Source organism: Clarias gariepinus, chromosome 6 (genome assembly GCF_024256425.1).
Source record: "Clarias gariepinus isolate MV-2021 ecotype Netherlands chromosome 6, CGAR_prim_01v2, whole genome shotgun sequence".
In the NCBI taxonomy this organism is placed as follows: Eukaryota; Metazoa; Chordata; class Actinopteri; order Siluriformes; family Clariidae; genus Clarias; species Clarias gariepinus.
In genome coordinates this window covers 4,584,004-4,606,099 of record NC_071105.1, presented here as the reverse complement: position 1 = coordinate 4,606,099, position 22,096 = coordinate 4,584,004, and the positions used below count along the sequence as shown (strand labels likewise).

The following is a 22,096-nucleotide window of genomic DNA, read 5'->3' as shown; positions in this document are numbered from 1 at the left end:
AATTGCGTTAATTTTTTTTAATGCGTTAAATATTTCAAATTAATCGCATGCGTTAACGCACTAATTTTGACAGCACTAATATATATATATATATATATATATATATATATATATATGTGTGTGTGTGTGTGTGTGTGTGTTTGTGTGTGTGTGTAGTCCAGTGATCATGTTTATTAGTTAACTTTAAGTCTACTTAAATTATCGTTAAATGTGCATGTGAATGACAGGAAGTTATGCCTAAAGAGAAATCTAATACTAAATTTAAAGAACAAAAATAATTAAAAAGCAGTAAACAAGAAGTATGGTGTTAAGTTTACTTGCAGTATAAAATGGTTAAACTAGTAGTTTTATTAAGAGTATACTTTAGAGTATACTTTATAAACTTAAGTATAAAATTTAAACTAAAAGTGGGCTATGAACACATTGTAGTACCTTTAAGTACACTTATAGTATACGTCAAAGTACAGTTGCAGGACATTCAATCATTCATTCTCAGCGCTTATCCTTTTACAGGATCGTGGGCACGCTGAAGCTTATACCAGGAGTCTTTGGGCGTGAGGCAGGTAACCCCCTAAAGAGGGTGCCACTCTATCGATTGGCATGCACACACTACAGACAATTTGGGAATGCCAATCAAGCTAATCTGCATGTCTTTGGACTGTGGGAGGAATTCACATAGCACAATAGGGTCATGAAAATACCTTGTAAATTAATTACAATCACTTTATATAATTCAAACAAATATTTAAAAACATTTTTAAAGTACAATATTAGCATTTTAATCATGCTCTGAAGCAATTTTTTTGTAAACTAATATAGGGTGTTCTAATAAATATGACCAGCCACATTTTGTGTGTAACTAGATTTGTGTTAAAAAAGGATTAAAGAAAAAGTTTTTTTTTTTTTTTTTTTTTTTTACAAAAATACACATACAGAAAAATACAGATTTTAACAAAATAAATATATTAAATCCAAATTAAACCATTTGTGTCGCGTACTTGCAGGATAAAAATAACTCAAAAGTGAAAGCTTATTACTCTAACACCTAGTAAAGGGGATAACAATTGTGGTGTGGAGTCCTGTTATGGAAAAACATTGAATTAGATATTTTTTTTAACTGGACATGAAGGGTTTATTTATCTAATAACTATTATCTAATAAAGAAATTATAAAAAATAATAATAATTGGTTCAATAAAAACATGTGCTCATTCACTAACTGATGTTTTTTGTCCATCAGTATAAATAGAGGGCATTGGTGTGAAACTCACCTTCCTTTATCCTCAGTTCCACTGGTGTGGAAATGTTTTTCCATGGATTTCTACCAACCGCACAGTAATACGTCCCAGTGTCCTGTGCAGTGAGCTCTCTGATCATCACCTTGATCTCTGTAGATGTTTTGTCATCAAACAGTGAGAATCTTCCTGAATTATTTCCTGTCTTTATTTCGTCAGAACATCCTGGTGGTGAACCCTTACAGAAATATTTCTCCTCTTGTGTGTATTTTATATTATACTTGCACTTGATAAGGACTCCTCCTCCTGAATATCCTGTTACTTCCTTGGAATCTCCTCCATCTACCAAAACACCAAACATCCATCTGAGCAAAACCTTCCTTCATGTAACACTGCTGCTGAGAGTGAGGATTATTCTGAAGTGCATTTCTTTACCTGAGATCAGGCAGAGGGTGAAGATGAGGAGGATCTTCATCCTGAGTTCACACTTAAACTGCAGCTCCACTTCGAAAATATATTAAGTGTTCTTTTACCCTGAGTCTTTCTCTCTTGCAATGACCACTTCCTTTTCTCGTGTGTGAGAAAGTTGCAAACGTCTCAGAAAAAAAAAATGTGTGATGTGATGAGACAAAAATTTCACACAGAATTTTGTTATGTATTATATAAGGTGATTTAACTAAATCACCTTATATAATATTTACGTGACATTTTATAATATGGATATACTACTGTATATATCCGTGTAGGGTCCAGATCTCCTAACATGACCACAATAAAGAGGCTACTGAAAATGAATATATTATTATACTCTATATTATATATTGCATATTTAAGCAATATCACACTCGAGGTTGTGCATTTGTACTAACTATACCTATGATGCGGCTGTGATATTTTACCAGCATTATAACCAGCACAACAGCATGACTTTGAATGTCTTTTTTTTTAACGGTTTCCAACAATTCCACAAAGACCATTTATTATCAACATGAGGATAATGATTATTTATTTAACAAGTTATTTCACGCCAACACATATGCTTCCTCGACCGGCGGAGGCGGTGAACGACAGTTAGCAACCGACTTAAAAAGGAGTGAAAATAGTTTTAAATTCTTTGGTACTATGTAGACAAAAGTTGAGAACAAAAAACCTATGGAGGTGGTGAACATTCCTGTAAATCTCATATGTTCCTCTTTATATTTCCACTCATTCCACTTCATCAGCTCCATTACCTTCCAGGTTCCAGGGTTGAATCCCAAATAGCGTTAAATGGAAAGCTAGTGCAGTATGTACTGTAGGGTGGACAATCCCCTGTAGTGTAAAGAGGGCACTTTAATAGGGGTTACAGAGGGATTTCTGATTCAGTTTTGTGTTAGAAGATAATTAGCTTTGTAGCTCACCTCTGGCATAAATAAAACTCAGAAGCAATTATTAAGTAGACAAAGGTGTTGTTTAGGATGACATAACATTATCAGATGTGTTTTCTATCTGAAATTGCTTCTGGTTTTGAATGTGAGTTTTGGCAGGCAGCTGCTCTCTCCTCAGTACTTCAGACCGTATGACTGTCAGTGTAAATAACAGTTATTAGCACACCTGTGACACAGAGTGATACATATAGTTAAATGTCCCAGGGACATTGTTACTGTATATTATCACCGCTTGTGGAAAGCCTCTCATCCAATCAGATTACTCTGTCTGAACTAACTGTTGTACAAAATATATTAGGATACCACATTAACAATACTTAACTTAACTTAAAGGTTCAAAATATTGTAACTAATGAAATAGTGCAGCTCACATGTCAAGGTGCTAATGCTGCATTCATTTTTCCTTGTAAGTGGTAATTTGTAAAAAATGTTATTTCCCACCTTGTGACCTTTGATGTCGGAAGTTAAAAGAAAGAAATAGATGCTATTGAAACTATTCTACTGTATAACACACTGTATAAGCAAATGGAAGGACGAGCATACGCTGGCTCTGGGAATGCAGACAGGGATGGTTAATTATATCTACCTGCAGTCACACATGGACTTTATCAGGAGAGAAAAGATTTTAAAAAGTAACAGCATTAAGGTACACTATATGGCCAAAAGTTTATGGAAACCTCATTTGATCAAAGTTACATTCACATGTTTGTTCTTGAGAATCTCATTTCAGGTGATCGTCCCCTTCGCTGTTAACTGATTTACCTTCACACTTCTGGAAAAGGCTTTCCACTAGATTTTGCCATGTGACTGCAGTGATTTGTTAATTCAGGATAAACTTTGGAGTAGGTAGGGCAGTGTCATGGTCAAGGGGTAAGGAGGTGTAGGGACAATAAATGACAGCAAGCTGTGGCAGGTGAGGGGTTGTCTGCATTGCAGGACTTCAGGAGCAGTGGTGGGAATTGTCCTCAGCTTTTGGTCATCATCTGTAAAATTGTGAGCATTGCAGCTCCTCACCTGGCTGCCATCATCATCCTCTTTAATATTCGCTCTTCTTTCCCAAGAGGGTTCTGTTTCATCATCGGGCCCTGCAGCCACGTGCGCGCTGCTGTGCCAAAGTATTTGTGGTGATAAACTGGCACCATGGCTCAAGATGGTCTCATCAAACAGTGGGAATCTTTCTAAATGTGTGTTTATTTGTTCAAAGTGTCAGCTCTTTGCCCTAGCTCTCAGCTCTTTGCCCACTGTTCTGCTTCTGTCACGATCTGTGCCCATGCACTCACCACATCCTTTTCTGGCTTTGCGAGGAAGCTGCAAACTTCTTAGTAAAAAATGCGTGAAGTATATGTTTTTAACAGACAGTTAGATTTAAACTTTCAATCAGTTTAAACTACCTTACTTAAAATATGTTGCAACTTCCTCACTTCACACCAACTTGTGCATTGTTTCTTCTTCACAAATAAGAAAATAATGAATGCAAATAAATTTACAGAATGTAAAGAAGTAATCTGAAAAACATTTAACTAATTCTTCCAAAAAGACTGGTCAAATATCTAAGTGTTGATGGCTACTTGATGATCGTTTCTTTATCCTTTTTAAGATCTATTTACTGGAGCAAGAAAAGTTACCATCTATCTGGTCTTTTCAAGTTATATTAAAAATTTATACATAAAAAATAAGGAGTCAATACACATTAAATATGCTGGTGCTGTTCGAAGGTTTGTGGGTGTCTGCAATATCACTCAGATATACGTTTAGTATAAGTAGCAGCTCTTAACTAAACAAGAAAACAGCAAAACACTAAACTGTTGAAATTTTGATGAATTTGAAATGTTTTCTTTAACAAAGAAGAAGCTAATTTGCTTTAAATAAATTTTAAACGTAAAAGTACTCCAGTATCCAGTAGTATCCAGTAATTACAGTTTAACTTTCCAAAGCATTAGAAACTGAAGGGACAGTTTCGAACCTTCAACCTAACAGAAGAAATGTGGTCGGCAATAAATCATGAATAAGCATGATCAGAGATCGCTTAAATGTCTGATGTAGTTGCAACAAAAAAAAAAATAGAAGAGCTGTGTTTAATAGTGAAAGTAAGAGCTTTTTCATACACACATAGGATTAGGACTAAACAGCTGTGTGGTAAGTGAGACTAATTAGAAAAAAGTGTTCTTGAATCAGTCCAGTACATATCTGTCTAAGCTAAACACCATGGTATTAATGGGACTACTGGGGTGGATGCAGGAACACAAAATGGCAGGGTTTAACACATGGATATCATCTTGTATTACAAGAGCTTCAACAAAATGACATGGCATTAAGGTATTTATGGCAAAAACCTCTTTACTGTCTTGTCATGACTGTTGATGGTCTTGGTATGTGTATACACACAGGACGTTAACAGTGGTTTACAATAAGGGAAATAAAACCACAAGTGTGTGTGTGCGTGTGTGTGTGTGTGTGTGTGTGTGTGTGTGTGTGTGTGTGTGTGTGTGTGTGTGTGTGCCTTTTAGCTTGCATCTCCTATGCAGAGTCCAAATCCAACCAGAAGCACCAGCAGACTCAAAGATACAGTGATCACAGTGACAAATGGAAAAACTGCAAGAGAAATGTATGATCAGTCATTCAGCCACGTTAAAATTACACGATGGCCAAAAGTATGTGTATACCTGATCAGCATAGTCCTATGTTTTTTGTTGTTGTTGAAAAAACACACACACACACACAGATCATGGCTGAGTGCAGTCACACTCGCAACTGATTCACTGTTAATCACTAATCACCGGCCTGATTTGTTTTTTTAATGCTTAAATGATTCATAGGAGGGACCAGGCACATTGCTCCCCATTTTCCCCCTTCGCCCAAATGGCCTTTCCTTCAAATTGGTTAGTCCTAAACAAAATAGCAAAAAGAGATTGTGTGTGTCCATACACATTAAAGCATCATGTAATTGTCTAAAATGATTTAAAAGTGATTTTTCCTTAATAATGTATAATAATGTTTAAAATTACAGAACATCAGTATCATATAAACTCGCCATTACCTGCCAGGATGATCCGTTTGAAATAAACCTTGTATCCATCATCAGATGACTTCAGCTCCACACCAGTATTCTCCAGAGTCCTGCTCAGTCACATGGTTGAAGCTCACAGTGATGGTGTGTTTTTCTTGGTCATCATACAGGGAGATCCCCCCCCCCCTCATTTATAAATCTAATTCTTTCTTTAACTGTTTTTTTAAATAAAAAACAAGCTGCAAACTCAGGCCTCTTGCAGAGGAACTTGGGGTTGTTCCTGTAGGATTCTGGGTATTTACAGCTGACAGTCTCATCCTTTCCTACATGGACACTGATGGATGTCTTTTTGGACAGAGCTGTACATTAATCATAATACAACAGATGAGTATACAGAACAGTATATGAGACATTGATCACATCACATTTTGACAGAACAAAATGGTAACTGTAGGGAACATAATCCATTCTGTTTTAGTAATTTTGCATTAACTGAGATGATTAGAGCTGATTAATATTGCAAAAAAATAAAAATTAAAGAACAATGCCTTTTTAAACGATGGTATAAACAGTATATGATCATTTTGATCTGAGAAACTTAGATTTCACTGCATTTTAGTTAGACGTATCAGAGTAAAGGGGCTGAATACAAATACATGGCACATGTTCCAGATGTTGAAAACCATTTATCATTTTTCTTCCCCTTTACTGCAATGTTTTTATGATAAACAGAATCACAATATTCTATTAGTTACTCACTCACCTTGTGTAACGTTCAGCTTCACTATAGTGTAGATCTCTGATTCATCAGGCAGATGAACAGCACACGCGTATGTTCCAGTGTCCTCTGTAACCAACTCTCTCATAAACACACTGAAGAATCCTGCACTTTTGTTGTCATGAATTGAGAATCTGCCATTATGTGCCCATAAACGTTTTGTATTTGTTTTTATTTGATTTGAGCAGCGCTGATCTGTCTCGATCTTGCAGAAAGATTTGATTTTGTCTTTGTATTCATCCTCATAAGTGCACTTAATGTTGCTTCTTGTCTCTGCATACGCAGTCACTTCTCTAGAGCCTGACACGCCTGTTAAAAGCAAGTTCAAATCATGTTTTTATAATAATAATTTATTCTTTTAATTTTGACCCACCCTTTAAACCTATAGCATTTTAGCTTATTTTTATTAATGTTTTAATGAACATATACAGCCTTCAAAACACAGCGCATCACTTTTTCCACATTTTGTTAGGTCACAGCCTTATTCTAAAATGGGTTAAAAAAATAAATCCTCAGAATTCTACACACAACATCCCATAATGATAACATGAAAAAAGTTTACTTGAGATTTTTGCAAATTTATTAAAAATAAAATAATCCCAATAAAATAATCCCCCCAAAAATATAAGGTTCCAATGAGCACAGTGGCCTCCATCATCTGTAAGTGGAAGAAGTTCGAAACCACCAGGACTCTTCCTAGAGCTGGACGGCCATCTAAACTAAGCAATCGGGGGAGAAGGGCCTCAGTCAGGGAGGTGACCAAGAACCCGATGCTCACTCTGTCAGAGCTCCAGAGGTCCTCTGTGAAAAGAGGAGAACCTTGCAGAAGGACAACCATCTCTGCAGCAATCCACCAATCAGGCCTGTATGGTAGATTGGCCAGAGAGTCTCATCAGACCTGAGAATTTTGTTTCTCATAATCTGAGAGTCCTTCAGGTACCTTTTGGCAAACTCCAGGCGGGCTGCCATGTGTCTTTTACTAAGGAGTGGCTTCCGGCCACTCCACCATATAGGCCTGATTGGTGGATTGCTGCAGAGATGTCCAGCTTTAGGAAGAGTCCTGGTGGTTTCGAACTTCTTCCACTTATGGATGATGGAGGCCACTGTGCTCATTGGGACCTTATATTTTTAGGGGGATTATTTTATTGGGATTATTTTATTTAGGCTCATTGGGACCTTCAAAGCAGCAGAAGTTTTTCTGTAACCTTCCCCAGATTTGTGCCTCGAGACAATTCCTTTGACTTCATGCTTGGTTTGTGCTTTGACATGAACCGTCAGCTGTGGGACCTTATATAGACAGGTGTGTGCCTTTCCAAATCATATCCAATCAACTGAATTTACTACAGGTGGACTCCAATTAAGCTGCAGAAACATCTTAAGGATGATCAGGGGAAACAGGATGATCAGGGGAAACAGGATGCGCCTGAGCTCAATTTTGCAAACGCTGTAAATATTTATGTACATGTGCTTTCTCAATTTTTTTTTTTTTTTATAAATAAGCAAAAGTCTTATGTTCTCAATTTCATGTTGCCATTATGGATTGTTGTATGTAGAATTCTGAGGTAAAAAAAATTAATTTGATTCATTTTTTAATAAGGCTGTGACATAACAAAAAGGGGGAAGAGTGATGCGCTGTGAATACTTTCCGGATGCACTGTAAGATGAGCATTTTGCCATTCCCATATTCCCATGTTCTGGTAGTGGTAAAATGTCTTAAAACCCAAATGCACATTGCGACGTCTGAAGCCTCCCCCTTCAACACACACCAGCAGGACTTCCAAATAAGGAACTTTTTTTTATGCCGGATGACCTTTCTAAATCAACACTCACATTTTTATCCAGGCTTGGCACTAAGGGTGTCCTGCGGATGTGGGGTAATTGGCTGGGACATGATCCCGCGCCATCGTATGTCAGATGAGAAGCCTCTCCCTGAGCCACTAATGCCCCATTTTAAATATTGGAGATCTTTGGTAGCCCTACAAACCCAGGGGATTTATCTTCTGTTTTGGTGTTTTTTTTTATTTTATAAATAAACATGTTGCCGATATTACTGATCTGTGCCACTTGGCTTTTAAGGGTTTTAAATAGTAATAGTATTTTAATCTGTTGATGTTTGTTTGTTTTTAATAGGATTAGAACAGCTTGTTGATGTTCTAGAACAAAAGATGTTAAAACTAATTTTTTGCAATATATAAACATAAATATAAAGAAAATCCACAACATACTGTATTAGAATGAATGAATTAACGCAAACTTGCCTTATAGTCAGCATTAATGCTTTGAGCTTATATTATGGAAAATTAGTTAACATTTAGAAATGATGATGTGATCTAGTATACAGTAAACAAAATCTCACAGAACACTGTATTAGAAGCACTATATTAATATGAGTAGAGCTTCCAAGTCAAAATCACTGAGATCATGTTCTGTCCCCATTCTGATGGTGGATATGAACGTAACCAGAAGCTTCTGGCTTGTTATGAATGTGATTGGATGCGTTGAGGTGGAGCCACAATTAGATAACTTTACGAATTTGTAGGTGTTCCTAATAAATTGCTCAATGTGTGTAAATTATTATTACATAATCTGATCACTTCTTACACTGTTTACTTTCAGTGTAACTAATGCTAATAATACTAAATGCTAAGTAAAATGAGCAGACTCACCTTTCTTTACCTTTAGTTCCACTTGTGAGTAAACACCTTTCGGTGATTGAGCATCAGCTCCACACAGGTACGTCCCATTGTCCTGTACAGTGAGCTCTCTGATCATCACCTTAAACTCTGCTGATTTGGTGTCATCATACAGTGAGAATCTTCCTGAATGAACCCACTTGTTTTTTACTTCTGTCTTTATTTGCCCAGAAGAGACTAGTGTTGAATCCTTACAGAAATATTTCTCATTCTGTATGTATTTTATATCATACTCGCACTTGATAAGGACTCCTCCTCCCAAATATCCTGTTACTGCCTTGGAATCTCCTCCATTTAACAAAACACCAAACATCCATCTGAGCAAAACCTTCCTTCATGTAACACTGCTGCTGAGAGTGAGGATTATTCTGAAGTGCATTTCTTTACCTGAGATCGAGGGTGAAGATGAGGAGGAGGATCTTCATCCTGAGTTCACACTCACACATCTCCACACCAACTCCACTTCAGAAAGATATTTAAGCTCCTGTTCTGTTACACACTCTTACTCTCTCTGTCCCGTTGTGTCTTGATCTGTGTCTAAACAAACATTTTAAGCAGTTACTTCAGTCCCTACTGATGGTCTCAGAAGTTCTCAGCAATTCATAAACAGAGAGGAGTCATGATACTTTCAAATAAATTCACTTACAGTTGACTTTGTTTGTATAAGGGCTACACACAAAGTAATACAAAACTTAGGCATAACTTTTTTTAATAAAGCACCATCACTGAACCCAAATATGGTCTTCAGTGCTGGTTTGTCCTCAATAATGGAGACTATATGTTGAGTCATACCTTTGTACAGAGGAAGCGTCACTCTGCTCAACCCCTTTAATAAATAAATATATAAACCATCTGCTTAATATTATCACAACAGCTCATTTCAACCGTACACAACTGGTACACAGTACTGGTACTGGTATTAAAAAAGTTATCAGTATTTCAAAAGTGGAACTGCTGTGTTCTGACCTGGAACTAGGGAAAGGCTACAATAAAGGCCACACTGATAAAAGAAATAAATAAATAAATAATAATAATAATAATAATAATAAATTCCACGATGTAAAAAAAAAAAAAGAATCTGCTGCCAACATCCCTGAGAGCTGCTTTGATTGCACATGAAGAACCCAAATCCTAGGAGGTTCTAATGGTATGGCTGATTGGTATATAATCAAAAGGATTCTGACATAACACTGTGGCATTCACTAAACATTCTCTATCCATTTATAATGCTTATTGTTTAAATAGTTAATATTTGTTTTTCTCGAAACTGCAAAATTGAATTTAATAACAATAATAATAATAATAATGCATTGAATTCATATACTGTAGGCGCCTTTCTGGTCACCCAAGGTCGCCTTCCAGATCAAACATGAATAAATTAAACAGTAAAACAAGATAACACTATGTAATAAGAGAAGAATAAAAAGAAAAAACAAAATATAAAGGGACAGTGTCATAAAGAAATTTCAAAACAAATGACAATTCAGAAGGAGGTGTAGAGATTTATGATTTGAGATTTGAATGCAGCCTTACATCATGTAAAATAAGCGTTTCTGAATAAATGGGTCTTCAGTTGAGTTTGAATTTGTTCTGAGATTTATCTTATTTTGCAGTCAAACTCAATATGATGCTTTGTGTGCTAAATTTGCCTTGAGACATTTTACTTAAAACATTTTACCACCAAATAAATCCTTAAAAACAAGCAAATTTACTTCAATAACAAAATCATCTCCAAATAGAATGGAACAACTTAAAATATTTGGAAATACAACCAATAATCTTATAATTAAAAAAAAATGTTGATTCTGCTATTAAACTATCAAAATAGTTTACTGTCTGCTTTACTTATATAAACTCACCAGGAGCGGTCATGATGTGAAATAAACCTTGTATCCGTGATCAGATGTCCAGTTCCTCTTCAGCTCCACACCAGTATTCAATTTAATTCAATTCAATTCAATTTTATTTGTATAGCGCTTTTAACGATTTACATCATCACAAAGCAGCTTTACACAATCAAAAGAATTAAGTTTGTATGAAATGTGAATGTGTATGAATCAAAATTATATGATTGTCCCTGATGAGCAAGCCTAGGACGACGGCGACAGCGGCAAGGAAAAACTCCCTGAGATGGTAATAGGAAGAAACCTTGAGAGGAACCAGACTCAACAGGGAACCCATCCTCATCTGGGTGAAAACAGATAGCAGGGATTCATGTGCATAATAATATGCGAGACTGGAAGTTCAGTATAAGAGGAGATGTGTAAGATTAAAGTCCAGTTTGTTCCTGGAGGCTCATGTAGACTGTGAGAAATTCCAGTCCTGAACTATTGAGCGACTGAAGTCACAGGTCCTCAGAGAACAGCTGTCTGCATCAGTCGAGGACAGGACCACCTTCATGGAAAAGTGGAACCAACCCCAGTCACCACACGCATTCCAGGCAGACCAAACGGGGGCATCTATGTGATGAGATCTCCAACCAGAAGCAGGACTTCAGGATGAGTTAGAGAGGTCCAGCGGGCAGAGGGGGTCTGGATCACTGGCAGCTCAGGAGCGACATGTATAGCTCGACAGAGAGATAGGTAGAGGAAAAAGGAGAGAGGGAGAGAGAGAGAGGAGAGAGCAGAAAAGGAGAGAGCAAAGAGATGGAGAAATAACAGTTAGGTATGGTCACAGTCGAACAATGTAAAAAGTGAATGTATATTAACTGTAGAGTGCAAGCAGAGACTCCGGCAGAACTAACTATGACAGCATAACTAAAAAAAGTGAGAGCCAGAAGGAAACACAGACATGAGGGCTTCCAGAGATGTAAAGGAAACAATCACCTCACCGGCAACAAACCTGAGTGATCAATGAGAGTGAGGAAGACAGCATCTAAACATACCAGTTCACCATAATACTCTACGTCCATGAGTCCCCCAGATCTGTTCCTTTACCTAAGGCTAATCTATTTATAAAAATGCTTGGCTAAATAAATAGGTTTTTAGCCTGGACTTAAACACTGAGACTGTTCCATAACTTTGGGGCTTTGTAAGAAAAAGCTCTGCCCCCTGCTGTAGTTTTAATAATACGCGGTACTGACAAGCAGCCTGCATCCTTTGATCGAAGTAGGCGTGGCAGATCATAAGACACTAGCAGTTCACTCAGGTACTGCGGCGCGAGACCATTTAATGCTTTATACATCAAGAGTAGTATTTTAAAATCGATGCGAAATTTCACAGGAAGCCAATGCAATGTAGATAAGATAGGAGTGATGTGCTCATATCTTCTGGTTCGAGTGAGGACTCTCGCTGCTGCATTCTGAACTAATTGAAGCTTGTTTATGAACCTAGTTGAACAACCAGACAGTAAGGCGTTACAATAGTCCAACCTAGACGTGATAAAAGCATGAACTAGTTTTTCTGCATCGTTTAGTGACAATATATTTCTTATCTTGGCAACATTTCTGAGGTGAAAGAATGCTATCCTGGTAATATTATCTACATGAGCTCCAAATAAAAGGCTGGAATCTATAATCACACCGAGGCCATTTACTGTTGCACTTGATGGAACAGAAAGGCCATTTAAAATCACAGTGTGATCAGAAAGCTTACTTCTAGCTGCTTGTGGTCCTATGACTAGAACTTCTGTCTTATCAGGATTAGGCAGAAGGAAATTAATTAACATCCAATCTCTTATGTCCTGCACACATTGCTCAACTTTAGTAAGCTGGTTTTTCTCATCTGGTTTTGCTGAAACGTATACTTGTGTGTCATCAGCATAACAATGAAAACTCCGCTGCCCTCGTGTGGACACTGTTTGTAACTGCACGAGAAACAAGTGGCTTACAATGCTGTACTGTTAACTGGTCCATTTACAAATTATGACTTGAATGCAGTGACTCGCAAATTATGACAGAGAGTGTTTATTCATTATGCATATTAATAAAACCAATGTACTTACCTAGGGAAAAACCAAATGAATAAACACTCTTTCAGAATTTGCGAAATATTTAAGTCAGAGTATTCAAGTCATAATTTGTAAATGGAGAATTAACTGCATTGTAGCTATGGAACTTGTTTCTCGTGCAGTTACAAGCAGCGTCCACACGGGGGCAGCGGAGAGTTTGATCACGTTTCCTTGTACACTCGTTCCCAAATAATTTGAAACACGACCAAAATGGCGACAAGGATTCTACACACTAGCTAGGCATTTTAGTTAAAATGCAAGTTAATGTGGCAAATATATATATAAAAGAATAAACAATGCACAAGTGTTTTTTAACAGACAGTTAGATTTAAACTTTCAATCAGTTTAAACTGGCTTACTTAAAATATGTTGCACCTTCATCACTGTTGGCTTCATCCCTTCAAATCACACCAACTTGTTTATTCTTCACAAATATGAAAATAATGAATGCGAATAAATTTACAGGATGTAAAGAAGTAATCTGAAAGAAAAAAATTAGCTAATTCTTCCAAAGAGACTGGTCAAATCCGACTAAAAACCAGAATTCTGCCAGAAGCTTATTGATGGCTACTTAATGATCGTTTTCTTCTATTATATGTGTGTAGTACCATTACTCCATCCCAAGAAAAAGGCCAGATCTAAGGAATCATTGAAAACTCAATATTGCAATATGAACTCATTTATTCATTCATTCATCTATACCGCTTGTCTGTACAGGGTCACTGGGGCCTGGTTCCTATCCTAGGAGACTTTGGGCACAAGACGGGTACACCCTGCCAATCCATCGACAGTCACATAAAGATAACATTAAATGAAAAGTGAGTACGTGCAATTACATGATTTTAATTATTGATGTTTCATATGAAATACTGAAGTACTGAGACAAAACTATGTGAGGCACTCTCTACCCCTGTACTCATGCACCTGAGCATTATTAAACACTGGGCCTTTTAAAGATCTATTTACCGAGCAAAAAAAAAAAAAAATGTTTATTTACCAAGCAAAAAAAGATTTATTTAAAATTCATACATAAAAAATTATGAGTAAATAAGATATGCACGTTTAATATGATGGTGCTGTTTAAAGGTTTGTGGGTGTCTGTAATGTCACTCAAATATACATTCAGTATAATTCAATTCAATTTTTATTTATATGGCGCTTTTAACAATGGTCATTGTCTCAAAGCAGCTTCACAAAAATGAAAGAAATAAAAAAAAAAAGATTTTTGCGTGTATGTGTGAAAAAAAATGTGTCTAGATAATAATGAGATGAATAAATGAAATGTCTCTGATGAGCAAGCCAAGGGTGACGGCGACAGTGGCGGCAAGGAAAACCTCCCTGAGATGGCATTAGGAAGAAACCTTGAGAAGAACCAGACTTAACAGGGAACCCATCCTCATTTGGGTGATAATAAATAGGAATTTTATAAAAGCATGTGTGTTATTCAGGTGAAAGTGCAATATAACAGAAGTTCTTTAAACTAACATGAAGTCCAGTTCAGCACAGGGAGTCAGTAGAGGGCAGAGGACAGATGGGGTCTGGATCACTGGAAGCACAGGAGCAGCATGTGTAGCTCCAACCATCATAAAGCAGAAAGTATAAGTAGCAGCTCTGAACTGAACAACAAAACAGCAAAACACTAGACTGCTGAACAAGTTTTGATGACTTTAAAATGTTTTCTTTAATAAAGAACAAGCTAATTTGGTTGATTTTCATAATTAAATGTTAAAAGTAAAAGATAAAAAAAGGCACAGTATCCAGTAGTATCCAGTAATTACTGTTTAACTTTCCAAGGCATTAGAAACTGAAGGGACAGTTTTAAACCTTTAACCTAACAGAAGAAATGTGGTCGGAAATAAATCATGAATAAGCATGACCAGAGATCGCTTAAATGTCTGATGTAGTTGCAACAGAAAACAATGCACCGTACAAATCAGAGCTGTGTTTAATAGTGAAAGTAAGAACATTTTTATACACACACAGGATTAGGAATAAACAGCTGTGTTGTAAGTGAGACTAAATAGGAGAAAAAGTGTTCAGTTTTATAGGAAACCTAAAGATTTGGAGGAATGGAAAAAGGGTCATGTGGTCTGATGAGTCCAGATTAACTCTATTTCAGAGCAAGGAGCGTGTCAGGGTAAAAAGGGAAGTGCCCTTCACGACAAAAAAATAAATAAATAAATCAGAGCACCAACCCGGCTGCTCATTTGTGAAAACTGTGAAAGAGCGGTTCTGGGAGAATGAGGAATCATTTTTTACCACAGAATCCTCAATATAATCATATTGCATGACTTGTGCTGGAGAAAACTTTATAAGGTGATTCATACTCTCTTGCCATCAAACAAGATCTCTGACGAAAATGTATGCAACTGAAATAAAAATAAGTGCTGTGATGGTGCAAGGATGTTACAAGGTGAGTAACATGGTGAGTGCCTGGTGCAATCGAAGCTAAAGGCAGTAAAAACATAATATTGGAGTATGTGACTTTTGTTTAGCAGGTGGTGTATATCTGAAGTGGATAGGTATTGTCTTTTAGATCAAGACAATAAAGGTAAACAGTAACAGTAAAGGGTAGTGTAATAAGGAAGCTGTTAACCTTACAATGACTAGAGGCAGAGTTTAAACCCTGGTAGACTTAATCAGGCCACTCAAATTAATTATCTTAATTTTCATAGATCAACTGTGATTGGCTGATGTTGGAATTCAGAGTCTCATAGACAGCCACTGGGTAATTTTGATTTCCTTCATTTGTCTGAAATTATAAAGCAAACAGTAAGTCATATAGGTATTAAAAGCATTAAATGTTTGGTCATATTTATGAACAGAGTGAAGCATGTGATTGAGCAGTGTCACTATCACTTTGTACTCACCTCTGTGGGAACATGGGTAAATGGTTTTTGGCCTACAGTGAGATAAGAACAATAAAAATAAATATTACTTCACATGCTTTCTTTAATCTTGAGACAGCTGTAAAAGTAACTGGATGGAGAATTGGACATGAATCAGTTCAAGATGTTAACAGTGGGTTACAATAAGAGAAATAGAACCGTGTGTGTGTGTGTGTGTGTGTGTGTGTGTGTGTGTGTGTGTGTGTGTGTGTGTGTGTGTGTGTGTGTGCGTGCCTTTAAGCTTGCATCTCCTATGCAGAGTCCAAATAAGGAATGAGATTCCAACCAGAAGCACCAGCAGACTCAAAGATACAGTGATCACAGTGACAAATGGAAAAACTGCAAGAGAAATGTATGATCAGTCATTCAGCCACGTTAAAATTACACGATGGCCAAAAGTATGTGTATACCTGATCAGCATAGCCCTATGTTTTTTGGTTGTTGAAAACACACACACACACACGTAATGGCGGAGTGCAGGTCACTGAAGAGCTTTCATGCTGAAGTTTATGAGCATCTTAATTTATTTACAGTATTTACCTGTTCTGGGATTTTAGTTCCAGTGTACAAGGACATGAATGTCCTACATTTGATACCTTTTTTTTTGCCTTTAGGGCCCCCCAAAATGTGTCTGTTATTGTTAGTCACACTCACAACTGATTCACTCTTAATTCTGAAATTTAAATTTGATTGTTGTATGTTTTTTAAATGCTTGAATGAGTCATAGGTCACTGTTCAAGTACAAAGACTGGTTGAATATGAGAGACAAAAAAGTCCTTTAGGAAGCCTAGAGAACTATTCCTCAATATTCCTGTTTTTACGTATAAACAGAATCATAATCAATATTCTATTAGTTACTCACTCACCTTGTGTAACGTTCAGCTTCACTATAGTGTAGATCTCTGATTTATCAGGCAGATGAACAGCACACGCGTATGTTCCAGTGTCCTCTGTAACCAACTCTCCCATAAACACACTGAAGAATCCTGCACTTTTGTTGTCATGAATTGAGAATCTGCCATCATGTGCCCATTCAGTTTTTGTATTTGTTTTTATTTGATTTGAGCAGCGCTGATCTGTCTCGATCTTGCAGAAAGATTTGATTTTGTCTTTGTATTCATCCTCATAAGTGCACTTAATGTTGCTTCTTGTCTCTGCATACGCAGTCACTTCTCTAGAGCCTGACACGCCTGTTAAAAGCAAGTTCAAATCATGTTTTTATAATAATAATAATAATAATAATAATAATATACTCTTTTAATTTTGTCCCACCCATAAAATTCATTTTATTACGTTTGAACCAAATTCATAAACATGACTGAGTGAAAAAAAAAGGACAAGTCAGGTAGGCTTTTATCAAGTAGGTATGTCATAGACACCACACTGTGCCTGTAGTTTCTATGACGAAAAAGATAATTATAAGATCCCTAATTCCCACGTTCCAGTAGTGGTAAAATGTAAGTGTTTAAAAACCCAAATGCACATTGTGATGTTTGAAGCTTTCTCCTTCAACACGCACCAGTAGGACTTCCATATAAGGAACTTAACAATACATAAGTTTAAATGTAGATTTAAAATTGCTCAATGTGTGGAAATATTTATTACATAATTTGATCACTTCTTACACTGTTTACTTTCAGTGTAACTAATGCTACTGATACTGAATGTTTAGTAAAATTAGCAGACTCACCTTTCTTCACCTTTAGTTCCACTTGTGAGTAAACACCTTTCGGTGATTGAGCATCAAATCCACAGTGGTACGTCCCATTGTCCTGTACAGTGAGCTCTCTGATCATCACCTTAAACTCTGCTGATTTGGTGTCATCATACAGTGAGAATCTTCCTGAATGTACCCACTTGTTTTTTACTTCTGTCTTTATTTGCCCAGAAGACACTAGTGTTGAATCCTTATAGAAATATTTCTCATTCTGTATGTATTTTATATCATACTCGCACTTGATAAGGACTCCTCCTCCCAAATATCCTGTTACTGCCTTAGAGACTCCTCCATCTAACAAAACACCAAACATCCATCTGAGCAAAACCTTCCTTCATGTAACACTGCTGCTGAGAGTGAGGATTATTCTAAAATGCACTTCTTTAATGTGTGTAAAAAATAAATAAATAAATAAAAAACTATTCCTTCAACCAGTTCAAGTTCAGGGACTAGCTGAAAATGAGAGTCCTTGCTTCTTCCCAGCTTGAGAGTCAAAAAAGAGTTTTCTCCCTTTTGACAGCCTACAACAGTGAATTGCATGTGCTTTATTTAAAGTTGTGAGGTGTTTATGTGCCCTAGAGATTAAAAAAAAAAAAAAAAAAAGCCAACCACTGGGCAGTGCTCAGGCCTCAACCACGAGGAGAAGGGACCAGGCACATTGCTCACTAACCCCCCCCCCCCCCCTTCTTTAAATGGCCTTTCCTCGTTTAAATTCCTAAACAATTTTTTTTTTATGAAAAAAAGGCAAAATATTTTTGTTGTTGTTGTTGCATAAATTCTTTGTGTCCATAAACATTGAAGTCTCATATAAATGTCTAAAATGAATTAAAAGTAATTTTTACTTAATAATGTATAATAATTTTTTAAATTACAGAACATCAGTATCACATAAACTCGCCGTTACCTGTCAGGATGATCCGTTTGAAATAAACCTTGTATCCATGATCAGATGTCCAGTTGACTTCAGCTCCACACCAGTATTCACCAGAGTCCTGCTCAGTCACATGGTTGAAGCTCACATTGAAGATCTGTTTACTTCGGTCATCATACAGGGAGATCCTCCCTTCATTTATATATCTCATACTTTCTTTAACTGTTTTATTATAAGAACAAGCTGCAAACTCAGGCCTCTTGCAGAGGAACTTGGGGTTGTTCCTGTAGGATTCTGGGTATTTACAGCTGACAGTCTCATCCTTTCCTACATGGACACTGATGGATGTCTTATTGGACAGAGCTGTACATTAATCATAATACAACAGATGAGTATACAGAACAGTATATGAGACATTGATCACATCACATATTGACAGAACAAAATGGTAACTGTAGGGAACATAATCCATTCTGTTTTAGTAATTTTGCACTAGCTGAGATGATTAGAGCTGATTAATATTGCAAAAAAAAAAAATTAAAGAACAATGCCTTTTTAAATGATGGTATAAACAGTATATGATCATTTTGATCAGAGAAACTTAGATTTCACTGCATTTTAGTTAGACGTATCAGAGTAAAGGGGCTGAATACAAATACATGGCACATGTTCCAGATGTTGAAAACCATTTATCGTTTTTCTTCCCCTTTACTGCAATGTTTTTATGATAAACAGAATCACAATATTCTATTAGTTACTCACTCACCTTGTGTAACGTTCAGCTTCACTATAGTGTAGATCTCTGATTCATCAGGCAGATGAACAGCACACGCGTATGTTCCAGTGTCCTCTGTAACCAACTCTCTCATAAACACACTGAAGAATCCTGCACTTTTGTTGTCATGAATTGAGAATCTGCCATTATGTGCCCATAAACGTTTTGTATTTGTTTTTATTTGATTTGAGCAGCGCTGATCTGTCTCAATCTTGCAGAAAGATTTGATTTTGTCTTTGTATTCATCCTCATAAGTGCACTTAATGTTGCTTCTTGTCTCTGCATACGCAGTCACTTCTCTAGAGCCTGACACGCCTGATAAAAGAAAGTTCACATAATGCTTTTATAATAATAATAATAATAATAATAATAATAATAATAATAATAATAATAATATACTTCCATACAAGGAACTTTTATTTTGAAATAAATGTTGTGTTTTCAGCACAGATCCATGCCGCTCAGGATTCAAGGGTGTTTTTTGACTTAGCCTTTTATGCCGGATGACCTTTCTGAATCAACACTAGCATATTCATCCAGCCTTAGGAATGGCACTAAGGGTGTCCTGCGGATGTGGGGTAATTGGCTGGGACATGACCCCGCGCCTTCACATGCCAGATAAGAAGCCTGATTGGTGGCCCTTAAAACCCAGAGGATTTTAGCCACATTTTGTTTTGGTGTTGTTTTTATATAAATAAATAAAAAAACCCAACATACTGTATTAGAATGAATACATTTACATAAACTTGCCTTATAGTCAGCATTAATGTATTGAGCTCTTAGTATGGAAAACTAGTTGTTAACAATAAGAATTGATCATGTGATCTACTATACAGTAAATAAACACTCACAGAACACTTTATTAGGAGCACTATATTAATACGAGTAGAGCTTCCCAGTCAAAATCACTGAAATCACATTCTGTCTCCATTCTGATGGTGGACGATCACATAAGTTTAAATGTAGGTGTTCCTAATAAATGTGTGTAAATATTTATTACATAATTTGACCACTTCTTACTGTTTACTTTCAGTGTAACTAATGCTACTGGTACTGAATTTTTAGTAAAATTAGCAGACTCACCTTTCTTTACCTTTAGTTCCACTTCTGAGTAAACACCTTTCGGTGATTGAGCATCAGCTCCACACAGGTACGTCCCATTGTCCCGTATAGTGAGCTCTCTGATCATCACCTTAAACTCTGCTGATTTGGTGTCATCATACAGTGAGAATCTTCCAGAATGAACCCAATTGTTTTTTAATCCTGTTTTTATTTGCTCAGAACAGAATCCTGTCTCCTTACAGAAATATTTCTCATTCTGTATGTATTTTATATCATACTCGCACTTGATAAGGACTCCTCCTCCCAAATATCCTGTTACTGCCTTGGAATCTCCTCCATCTAACAAAACACCAAACATCCATCTGAGCAAAACCTTCCTTCATGTAACACTGCTGCTGAGAGTGAGGATTATTCTGAAGTGCATTTCTTTACCTGAGATCAGACAGAGGGTGAAGATGAGGAGGAGGATCTTCATCCTGAGTTCACACTCACACACCTCCACACCAACTCCACTTCAGAAAGATATTAAAGCTCCTGTTCTGTTACACACTCTTACTGTCTCTGTCCCACTGTGTCTTGATCTGTGTCTAAACAAAAATTTTAAGCAGTTACTTCAGTCCCTACTGATGGTCTCAGAAGTTCTCAGCAATTCATAAACAGAGAGGAGTCATGATACTTTCAAATAAATTCACTTACAGTTGACTTTGTTTGTATAAGGGCTACACACAAAGTAATGTGTAACTAACATAGGTGGTTTAAACTGCATATGCTGAGAGAGTAATGCTTTCTTTATATGAATATACAGTACTACTCAACACAGTTTCCATCAAAAGCCATGCATTTGCACCATCACTGAACCCAAATATTGTCTTCAGTGCTGGTTTGTTCTCAATAATGGAGACGTTGAGTCATACCTTTGTACAGAGGAAGCGTCACTCTGCTCAACCCCTTTAATAAATAAATAGATAAACCATCTGCTTAATATCATCACAACAGCTCATTTCAACCGTACACAACTGGTACACAAAACAGACTATCAGTATTTCAAAAGTGAACCTGCTGTGTTCTGACCATATATATATATATATATATATATATATATAAATTCCACAATGTAAAGAAAAAAAGGATTAGCTGCCAACATCCCTGAGAGCTGCTTCAATTGCAAGAAAAACCCAAATCCTAGGAGGTTCTAATGGTATGGCTGATTGGTATATAATCAAAAGGATTCTGACATAACACTGTGGCATTCACTAAACATTCTCTATCCATTTATAATGCTTATTGTTTTACTTGTTAAAACTTGTTTTTCTCAAAACTGCAAAATTGGATTTAATAATAATAATAATAATAATAATAATAATAATGCATTTTATTCATATAGGCGCCTTTCTGGTCACCCAAGGTCGCCTTCCAGATCAAACTGGAATCAATTAAACACTAAAACAAGATACAGTAACACTAAGTAATAAGAAAAAATTCAAAACAAAAAATGAAATATAAAGGGACAGTGTCATGATTTAAGAAATTTAAAAACAAATGACAATTCAGAAGGAGGTTTAGAGATTTATGATTTGAGATTTGAATGCAGCCTTACATCATGTAAAATAAGCGTTTCTGAATAAATGGGTCTTCAGTTGAGTTTTGAATTTGTTCTGAGATTTATCTTATTTTGCTGTAAAACTCAATATGATGC

The 22,096-nt window shown here is 36.4% G+C and overlaps 1 protein-coding gene across 1 annotated transcript in view; it reads right to left on the bottom strand.

Annotated features, from left to right (window-relative positions):
* LOC128526375 (polymeric immunoglobulin receptor-like) overlaps positions 1-20,728 on the bottom strand; it is a 37,395-nt gene extending 16,667 nt beyond the window's left edge. Inside the window, exons 1-3 of the mRNA XM_053498172.1 lie at positions 20,422-20,728; positions 19,330-19,653; positions 18,597-18,926 (exon numbers count right to left, since the gene is read on the bottom strand). Of these exons, the coding sequence (XP_053354147.1) occupies positions 18,597-18,926; positions 19,330-19,653; positions 20,422-20,527 (760 nt within the window). The 5' untranslated portion in view covers positions 20,528-20,728. The remainder of the gene's footprint in view (positions 1-18,596; positions 18,927-19,329; positions 19,654-20,421) is intronic.
* Positions 20,729-22,096: the final 1,368 nt, after the last annotated feature.